Source organism: Pelmatolapia mariae, linkage group LG22 (assembly GCF_036321145.2).
Source record: "Pelmatolapia mariae isolate MD_Pm_ZW linkage group LG22, Pm_UMD_F_2, whole genome shotgun sequence".
NCBI lineage: Eukaryota > Metazoa > Chordata > Actinopteri > Cichliformes > Cichlidae > Pelmatolapia > Pelmatolapia mariae.
In genome coordinates this window covers 15,394,094-15,404,362 of record NC_086245.2, presented here as the reverse complement: position 1 = coordinate 15,404,362, position 10,269 = coordinate 15,394,094, and the positions used below count along the sequence as shown (strand labels likewise).

The window sequence follows — 10,269 nt, the reverse complement described above, 5'->3', positions numbered from 1 at the left end:
CCTGCCAAAGGTTAAGCTCACTCACAGTCCATGTTATGTTCATTTATGATCCATGCTGAGCTCATTTACGCTAAAAAACTGAAAAGAATGTAGGTTTTATTATTAAAGGGTTTTTTTTTATTATTAAGGTTTTATTACTAAAGTAAGACTTAATAACTCAAAATTTCAAGTTATATTCTCAAATCTGAGTATGAGTTAGTAAGTTGAAATTATGAGATAACTTAAAATTCAACCTTTCCTTTTTGATAAAAATAATACTTATGGCTGGATTAGGGGACCCTGAACTATACCTCAATTATGCTGCAATACCCTTAAACTACTCAGGGTTTCCCATGATGTACTGCTGTTATGACTGAAGTGGACTGAAATTTTGCCTTATGGATGGCAAAAAAAAAAAAAAAAAAAAAAAAAAAAAAATCCTAAATAGCCTTAATTCAGGAGCTCTACTTGAATTGAGTCTTTCGATGCTTTACAAGCCATGCAAGCCATACAAACATGAGTTTCCCATATAGATCTACAATATGTAATTAAGCATGTATAAAATATGTATTGCTATCTTACAGACAGTCAAACAAATAACAGACAAAACAACAAGACAACAACCTGAAATGCTTCAATAATAACAGTGTTTTATTTGCTCGGTTTAGCAACTGTACAACTGTCTCCTTCCTGAGAATATTGCTCACCTCAGGGGAGAGGCAACAGCGAGAGGATGAGAGGGAGGAAAGGAGGAAGACAAAGGTGAGGGGAAGAAGAGATAGACCAGAAGAAGAGAAGGATTTAAAAGGTATAAATAACTGCAGTGGAGGGAGGTAGAAAGGTGGGGGAGGAAAACAGGATAACAATTTAATATTTTAAAATCATGACCAAACCCTCGCGAATGAGGTCAACACCCTTAATTTAAAACAACTCTTGGTGCGTTACAGATACAACTAGAGTGCAACAAAGACTGTATTCTCCTACTAATCACCTGAAAGTTTGACAAAGAGGAAACAACCCGACTGATGGCATGGTACAGAGAGCTTTAATATACAAACCAATCAAAATTTTAGAGGATAAGCAGAGAAACAACAGTTAAGTTGTTGCTAAACTTGTTCTTGTATTCCACAGTTAAGCAATGTTTTGAGTGAAATGTTCATTTGGCACAGGGCGAGCAGCTATATAGTATTATTAGCACCTCCACTGTAACTTAAAAACTACCCTCCCTCCATTTGTCCCTTCCACTCCTCCCTCCTGTTCTCCCCTCTCCAATATTTATTATTAACTAACAATTCATGCCTCAGAAATGTGTTAAAAATAGAGCTTCTTTGTATATTTACTTATGCAAGTTAACTTTAAAAGTTGCATGTAGCAGTTTTTATATTTAAAAAGACCTATAGCTGTTTCATTTTTTTAATACTCAAAGTTTTATGCTGTATCTTGATGCCTGAGATAAAGAAGTCTAGAGTGGGGTGAAAAAAAGAGAAAAGAGATGAAATTATGAGCAACCGTGGTGTAAATCATTTTTGTTCATACAAAGTTTAAGAAAACAGAGGCATACTGCAGGGATGAACATAGCAACAACAACCACAATAATAATAATAATAATAATAATATAAAAGCATATTTAAAGAACTTTATGAAATCATCTTCATCATCCTCCTCATGCAGTCTCTTCAGTTCCAGTTGCTTCCTCCTACGTTTGTGGAGTGTCAGTCATGTGTTCTCGTGGCAAAGATTGGTGGGTCCATTCACCAAAAATACCTGTCCAGTCCTTCAAGTGAGCTTCCCAGACATTTTATTTGAATCTTCAAAGATTTAAATGAGTAATGAGTGATTCTGAAAAAAAGTGTCTTTTTTTTTTTTGAGGATATGTGATGAGACAGAAGAGGGTTTCTCTGGATACAAAAAGGCAATAATACAACTGAAGTACAAAACAACACAACATTGGCCAAAACATGACTTTTTCCAGAGAGAACGAGGGGGGGGAGGCTGATTGTTTCAGTTTGTCATGTCTGCTGTTCATCGGTTTTCCGCGTCAGACCTTCATCACTCTGTCGACCTGCCGATCCTTCTCAGTCTCTTATTAAATTCCCGAGAACTACTCCCGGGCCCTCTTTCCCTGTCCTGCATTTGGATTCACTGCATCAAAAACAGCCAAGTTGGTTAGATCCCGGACTAATGTGGGCGGGTCTGGTTGATCATCTTGAGCCGTGATTGGTCGATGACGTCCAGCAGGTTCTTGGCGTCAACTGCGAGGGCGTGAGCTGCCATTAGCATCTGTTTCTTGTAGTCCTTTTGTAAACTGTCGAAACAGACACAGCTTTTACTACATGAGCCCCGACGTAAAAATAAATCAAGAAAACGCGACGTTAACGTGTTAATCCTCACCTTGTCATGACATACTGCTGCGCCAGCTTCATCTTTGCTATCAACTCAGCCAGATCTGAATTCAGCAGCTTCTGGGCCATTTCAATCTATGAAAAGACAAAGAAAATGTCAGTATCAGATGATAAATGATAACTTCCAAAAGAAGAAGATCAAAGAAATGTATTTACTTCAATACCAAAAGTGGCTTTAAAATCACAACGCAGGTGCTTTGCCTGTTAGGGTACATTTCTCACATCTATGTGGACCTCAGTTACATCGGCTTCAGCGGGACAGGAGACACATTTTTACGGTTTTTTTTTTTAAAGCACTCTGTATCTCTGGAAACCTTAGCTACAACATTACCTTTTACACTACGGTGTCGTTAGCAAATAGGCCTTGTAATAGTACTACATAAGGAAACCCTTACTCAAGCTGTCGTAGCAGACAAAGAACAGAGGTTCCCAACAACATTCATAATAATGAAAGATGAGTACTTTCAATGACCAGTTTCAAGTTTTATTTAATACAAAATGATGCTCATTTTTTTATTATGATTAGCATTACAGCCAAAAAGGAGGATGAAGGAAATAAGTCACTAGCCAATGAGGTTCTAGCCAAGGTTAAAAAAAAATGCAGCCATCTTTTATCTACAGATTGGGTTCAGTTCATAGTATGTGTCTGGTTAGTGCATGTGTAGAACACATGCACTAACCAGACAATTATCAGTTCCTGTATTTTCCTTTTGTTGTTTTTTTAAGAAGGAAGTTTCAGTGTACAAGACTGGATAAACAATGTTTCGCCAATGAGTAGTTGCTGTGACAAGAAATTAAGAAACCCCCATGAGAAAGATCAAAAACAACTCCAAAAACAAAAGAAAGAAAATTTATCTAGTTTTCAACCTATCACTGAACCCTTTTAGTGGTTTTCTCTTATCACATGAGTTTCTTTTTACCTCTCTGTGTGTGCTGGCTGGCAGCACAGGAATCGTCTCATCCACTGTGGCCAGCAGAGTCCTCAGAGCCAAACCCACTTCCTATGACAATAAACACACACAATCATAAGTCTCACATTTGTAGCATTAAACCGGCTCTGCCACACCCTAATATTTTCTCAATTTTCACACTCTGCCAGTGCAACACAAAGGATAAATAACAGTGAAGGTTGTCTGAAGATCTTAACCGTGATGTTCACCCTACCTTGACCATGGGGACGTACTCCTCCGGGGCAGCGGGCTGGATCCTGTTCGACATCTCGATCACAGCTTTAACCAGTCCCGTCACATTTTCATACACTTTGTCGTTGGAACGATCCAAGTTGGCAGTGGGAGGTGGGCTGATCTCTTGAGGCTGCAACTGTACCAGTAGACCAGAGTAAGACTTACTCATAAAGATTTAAGTTTCCAATTCATTGCTATTTTTTCTTAGTTTATTTCTTTTAAATATACATATTTAAACAACGACTAACATCACTCAAACTGCCCACAGCTCTTTCTTCTGCCATGGTCAGGCAAGTGATGGTAGTTTCACACATTCAGCTGTAGGTGGCAGTATTTGCAAAGATAAACTAGAGACAATCTATCTCTAGCCACAAGCATTTCTAGCTAATGATGAGAAACTGACTTTTCTACAGTGAGTAGCAGGCATGTTAGTACAGAATGGTTGTTAAGTGACAAACTCAAAGCTCAACTCTTCGTTAAGTGACTTTAATACAGATGTTAACACTAAGCAGACACTGCACATCTGCTGTGTGTAAGACAGTCATTTATACAAAAAAAACCTTTTGATTCGAACCATTTTTATGGTGTTTTCCAATTAAAACTCTGTAAAACATTTAATGTACCTTGTTTTACAGATTTAAGGTACCAACGTAACTGTGTTTAAGCTACAAGACATTTTTAAATGTCGTGGTGCAGCAATTACTATGGAGACATTAAAGCAAGGCTTAAGCAATTTGAAAGCCACAGTTTTCATTAATAAAGTAAGGCAAAACCAAAACAATAAAAATAATAAAAGTTTTTCCAAATGATGGTGGACAATAACTCAGATTTGGAGGTAGTTTGGAGAAGTTGATCATTTTAACTTCGATCATTAGACTTTTTCTACAAATCTACTGGTCTGTGCTATAATATCTACATCAAATTTTTCTTCACCAGAAGTATTGCTTGCACATTTAAAGAAAGGTTTTATATATGCAATCTATCTCTAACCAGCAGTTCATAACCACGGTTCCATTAATAACAACTTTTTTCTATTTTTTCCCCCTGTTTTTTTCTCTGGTGAAGAAAATGACTGAATGACTCTGAGAACATGAAAGTGGCTGTAACTAGCAGCTGGCTAACTCTATAATGAGGACAGACACACATAGATTAGCTTACCCTCCACGGCTTGGGGGAGGACGAGGGGAGGGGAAGGAGTGGTGGTGGTCGGGTGGATGCGGTTTGAAAGGGGAGTGGTTGAAGGGGAACGGAGTGCGCAGGTTGTGAAAACAAGGGAATGTGTCGGACAGATGGATTGGTGGGTGTGTGGATGCGGTGCCGTGGGTCAGAAAATAAGGAATAAGAACAAAATGGAAGCAGGTTAAAAGAGTAGTGGATGGAAGTTAGTAACAGGGGGGAGAGAAGGAGTAAAAAGGGGGGGAGAGAAGAGGGACAGCGCATTAGGCCAAAGCCAACCACAGGCAAGGCATGACATGGACCGGCATGCAACCCATCAGCACAATACCAAAGAGTCAAATCAAAAACTATGTGTAGGCAAGAGCGTGCAAATTACTACAGTAAAACACAGACTTCTATGAAACATAGAGAAATGAAACCCTGTTCCTAATCTTAATCATCTTTAAACCTCATGTTCTTGCTGGAATTTGTGTGTTCATATGCACCTTGACCCCGTCATTGTAGCTTTCTATGGGGCAGAGACTGGCCAGGTTGGTTAAGTTAGCTGGAGCTCCTGGGCGGGGCGGCTTTTTGGGAGGTGCCACAGGTTCTGGGGGAAAAAACAAAATTGTGGGTTAGCATCTTTGCCATGAAGCAACATAGCATGCTATGTACATTTTAGGCATGCAGTAGTTCATTTCGACTGGATAACAGCACTCCGTGTACATTTTTATACAGATAACTAGACTATGAGTTACATTTAAGAAACAGAATACAAAGTAGTTTAAAGTAGTTTACCACTGATATGCTATAGCGGCTGACATGTTCATGTGTCAACAATGCCAACTAATAATGTACCAGTTCTAATATTTTTCTTCCACCACAAATGTTGGGATGAAAATACTTATTATTTTCAATACTTGTCACCGTCTGTTTCTACTAAAGCATTTCAGTGTGTTTGCTCTCTCACCTGGTTTCCCAACAGGCTGGTAGATATGTTGGCTTCCACCCTGTGCAGACAGACAGACACACTTAAATTTGTCCTGTAATCTCAGACTTTTATAAGTCTAGTATCAATAAATTCTCATCCACATTGACCAACCTTTTATTTAGTGGAATAAATCTCACAGAAACAATAAATGCAACACTCACAAATATAAACAAGCTAAATATAAGAAAGAAAGTTGGAAGCTGCCATCGCATACTGAGAAGAATCACCAGCAATGTCCTCATTTTTGCCTAAGCTACAGGCTATTATAACCCTTGTTTACAGTTAACGTCCAGTTCTTCTGCCTTTAAAGTTCCCATGTGTCCTCTGTGGTCAAGTGGTCGGTATGTAGGCAGTGCCCTTCATGGCTCACAGACTGAAATACTTTCTCTTCTCCCGCCGTCTGCATTTCCTCTCCGTTTGTCTGAACGCGTTCCCCTCTGCCTCACTCTGGTTCTCTTTCTTTAAGCTTTTCTCTGCTTTTTTCCCTTTTTTTATAATCATCTCTCTGCTACCTCTCTATTACGTTTTTCTTAGCACCACAAGCATTTGTCCAACCATGCTCCACAGCTCAACGAAACCACAAGTGAATCCAATTTTAAAATGTCAAAGCACACACACACACACACACACACGCACGCACACATAGACTGACCGGTGCTTGTAGTGTGCCGTCCTCCCTGTCGACGCTCCCTCTGCTGTTTCTAGACTCCGCCTTCTGCAGGGAGACACAGAAATACAATGGATTAGAAAGGATTAAATATAAAAGCGATAAATATATATATTTTATACAGAAATATATGCACATTGTACCAGGCATTGCAGCAAAATAATAAAATATGTAACATTTTGTTTGTAATTCATAAAAACTGCTGCAAAATCATTTCATTTCCTAACCAAGCATCACAATTTAAAAGCAAAACTGATTTTGCAAAATTAAAATATTAGCAGTGAGAATCAAAAAAAAATCATCAGCAGCTTATTAAAGAGGAGCAATACACAAATACAGCCCTGCTCACAAAGAGATCACTACACAACTGAATAGTTCCAGCATCCCCTCGCTTTCTGTTCCAGTACCGTTTTGGTGAAGCACGCCTTGAAGAGATGCATCCTGGGAGAATATAGGTTGATGAAGTCAGGCGGAGGAATGCAGAGAGTGGAGGCCATCGAAAGAAGGGCGGGGATAAGGACCGAAAGTTTAATAGAAGGGGCGATAAAAGATGGAGCAGCTCAAGTCATAGAGAAACTGACGGTAGACGGCACAAAGAAATGCAGAAGTTTGCAAAAGACAGAGAGAAAACCTGAGTCAGAGGCGACTGGATGAGAAGGAAAAGGCAGGAGAAAAAGTTTTTCCAGAGGAAGAAAAGCTCCGCTGAGCACAGAGACTAAATCCTAAAGAGAAAAAGATCCAACTGCCTCACTGTCCTCTCTTTTTCTCCCTCCCACTCTTTCCATCTCTCTGGATCTCCTCCTGTTTCTCTCCCTCTCTCGCTCTTTCTTTCTGACGGGCGACTCCTCGTTCATTCCTCCCTCTCCATCGCTCTTGCCAATCCCACTTCCTTTCTCCCTCCCTCTGTCCTCCTCTTTGCTTTTCTCTTTCCCTTCTTCCACTCTCCTGATGAGCCTGAACTCATACATCACAAAGTTTACTTGCCTGTTTTGCCTTAAGCACTCCACTCTTTTATTACTTCTGTAATTTTCCAGCACATATTCTACATTAAGTTAGCCTGCATATCCCGAATCCAGCGCTCTTTTTCCCTCACAGCAAAAATTCCACTTGCCTCTTTCAAACGTACGACAGCAGCTTTCACTTGACTTCTCCAGCTGAACATGTTTCAAGAATGATTTTAGGCAGGAGTAACGGCCACAACAGCTGCCACTGGAGATTAAGGTTCACTCAGACTTTAGACCAGAAGTCAACACATCACTGATCACATGTACTCTGTGCGGGAATGCGTTGCTAATTAGAGGCAAGCATTTAAACTACACCTGCAAAAGACTAGGTTTAAAAATGGATTTCAATCTGCACCAGCAAATATGATGAAGGTCAGCTCCCAAGAAAGAAAAACAGATAGCACGAGGCACTTCTGAAGAGCTCAAACACGCATTTGATTTTAATGTGAAATTTATAACAGTTTCACTACTATTAATCTGCTGAGAATATCATGTGAACGTTTTTTATCGCATTCCTGGCAGGGACAGCGGCATACAAGTCAGAATATTAATTTAACTAGACTTCAAATAGGCTTTACAAAACTACCTGCTCACTGACTGACCCTGCAGCTGACACAAATCCTGTGGACAGTGGGTTTTAATCTACAGCACTATTGATTTTAAAGCACATTACCTTGCGATTAAATCTATGGTTAAATTTTCAGCTGCTGGAGCCAAGATACTATCAGATTAGCTTCAGCTCAGCAGAGAATCTGTAGGGAGCAATTTGGGGTCTTAAATGGTTTTACATCCATGCCCTGGGTAGTGAGTGCCAGTCAGTCCCTCTTTATGAGATTTCGAAAACGTGGCTGTTAAAGCTTTTATTGAAAAAATGTTTGAGGTGGCTGTGATTCAGGTGGTACATCCAAACCTGTCCACTAATTACATGAGTGAGAAACAAGTCATAAAGTGCAAAGGTTAAAAGGTGCCACTCAAGTCCGCCCCCTTTGCCATTAATCTGGGTGTTAATTTCCCCAGGGGTCCAAGGTCCTCAAGGTTTGTGCAGCGAGGTATATAAAGTGTCCAGAAAAAAAAACAAAAAACAAAAAAACACCCCTGGTGTCAGCTAACAAACAAGATATCAGTAATTCAGCCCGTCATATCTGCCCTGACAGATTTCCTGGTCTATGAAGCGGTAGAACAGGAAATCATGTTAAACATGACAGGCTGACCAGATCTATCTGTATGACAGGCGATACATCAACTCCCCAGCACTCATTACTCATGCTTGATTTTTTTCACTGCCTTTCAGCTCTCCAACATTTGGCTTAAAACTGAAAAACAGGCCATCAAGACAAGCAGAGAAACAATCTGACCTGAGCAGAGGAGAAAAACAGACTTGTTTTGCAAAAGCAGTATTTTGGCTCCTTTTTGGGGATTTCTCAGTGTCTGATGAGATAAATCAAGCATGCACAACTGAGCCAGTTCAAAGATCTGAAAAAGACATTCTGCAGCTCATCTGGCAACAACAGTGGACATGAAGAGGGTTTACCAAGTGGAAAAAAATCTCTCATTAATTTTATATTTACATCTTCATACCGTATTTATTTGGATTTTTGTTCTGTTTAGCGATCATAATGATTTGCTGTTTTTTGTAAAATATGCCTTTATTTTATCTGCAGCAAAAGTACTGACAGGGACTACAAAGAGAGCATATACCTCCTATACTGGCATCTCTTCATTGGCTCCCTGTTAAATCAGAATTAAATTTAAAATCCTGCTCCTCACATGCTCTTCAAAAGGTCTTGAATAATCAGGTGAATACTCAGGTCCCATCTTATCTTAATGACCTTATAGTACCGTATCAGCCCATTAGAGCTCTCCACTCTCTGACTGCAGGCTTACTTGTGATTCCTAGAGGATTTAAAAGTAGAACGGGAGGCAGAGTCTTCAGCTGTCAGGCCTTCAGCTTCTGTGGAACCAGCTTCCAGTTTGGATTCGGGAGACAGATACTATTGCTACTTTTAAGACAAGGCTTAAAACTTTCCTTTTTGATAAACCATATAGTCAGGGTTGAATCAGGTGACCTTGATTTCTTCCTTAGTTTAGGGATTCCCATGATGCATTGAGTGTTTCTTCTTCAGTCACCTTTTTCACTCTGTGTTTATACACCGCTCTGCATTTAATTATTAGTTATTATTCATCTCTGGCTCTCTCCCACAGCATGTTTTTGTCCTCTCTTCAGTCGCTCACCCCCAACTGGTCATGGGAGCTGGCCCGCCCCTCCTTGTCCCTGATGCTGCTGCAGGTTTTTCCTTCCCACTGTCACCAAAACACTTGCTAATAGGGGCTTGTTGGGGATTTCTCAGTTTTCTTGGTATTATTGTAGTCTTACCTTACAATATAAAGCGCCCTGAGGCAACTGTTGTTGCGATTAGGTGCTATATAAATAAAATGGAATTGAATTTATTTGTGTCTTTTGTTTGCTTTTTAAAGTATAAGTAAGCCACATGTGTTAATACTGAAAAGAGACAAATAATGCTGGTTTGGTTAGCTGACTTAAGGGGCAACTGAAGCCCTGCTTACCCCAGTTTATTTTGCTTTGGATTCATAATCTTCACTATGGATGTGACAAAGAAAAAAAAAACACTAGTGGCAATGTAGAAAGCTCAAATAGGAGGGAATATTTAAATGCAGCCACTATGAGTCTGTATAATTTAATTACCATGAAGCTCTCCTCCTGCTCCAACCACCGCTGGTCATCCTCCATCTGTTGCTGCTGCATCATCAGCCTTTCCTCCATTAGAGCCTGACCTACACACCCAATGTCCTGTAGAAAGAGAGAGAAAGAGAAAAAAAGGTCCTTAGGTGCACCTTGTTATCAAGACGTAGCAGTGAAGGAATAAAT

The 10,269-nt window shown here is 39.8% G+C and overlaps 1 protein-coding gene across 9 annotated transcripts in view; it reads right to left on the bottom strand.

Annotated features, from left to right (window-relative positions):
* Window positions 1-609: 609 nt before the first annotated feature.
* The window catches only part of ptk2aa (protein tyrosine kinase 2aa), a 64,779-nt gene continuing 55,119 nt past the window's right edge, over window positions 610-10,269 (bottom strand). For all 9 annotated transcript variants that reach the window (XM_065470762.1, XM_065470759.1, XM_065470761.1 and 6 more), the window contains 8 exons: window positions 10,087-10,191; window positions 6,364-6,426; window positions 5,691-5,730; window positions 5,227-5,330; window positions 3,546-3,701; window positions 3,302-3,382; window positions 2,371-2,456; window positions 610-2,284 (listed from right to left, as the gene is read on the bottom strand). In XM_065470762.1, the coding sequence (XP_065326834.1) occupies window positions 2,158-2,284; window positions 2,371-2,456; window positions 3,302-3,382; window positions 3,546-3,701; window positions 5,227-5,330; window positions 5,691-5,730; window positions 6,364-6,426; window positions 10,087-10,191 (762 nt within the window). In that variant the 3' untranslated portion in view covers window positions 610-2,157. The remainder of the gene's footprint in view (window positions 2,285-2,370; window positions 2,457-3,301; window positions 3,383-3,545; window positions 3,702-5,226; window positions 5,331-5,690; window positions 5,731-6,363; window positions 6,427-10,086; window positions 10,192-10,269) is intronic.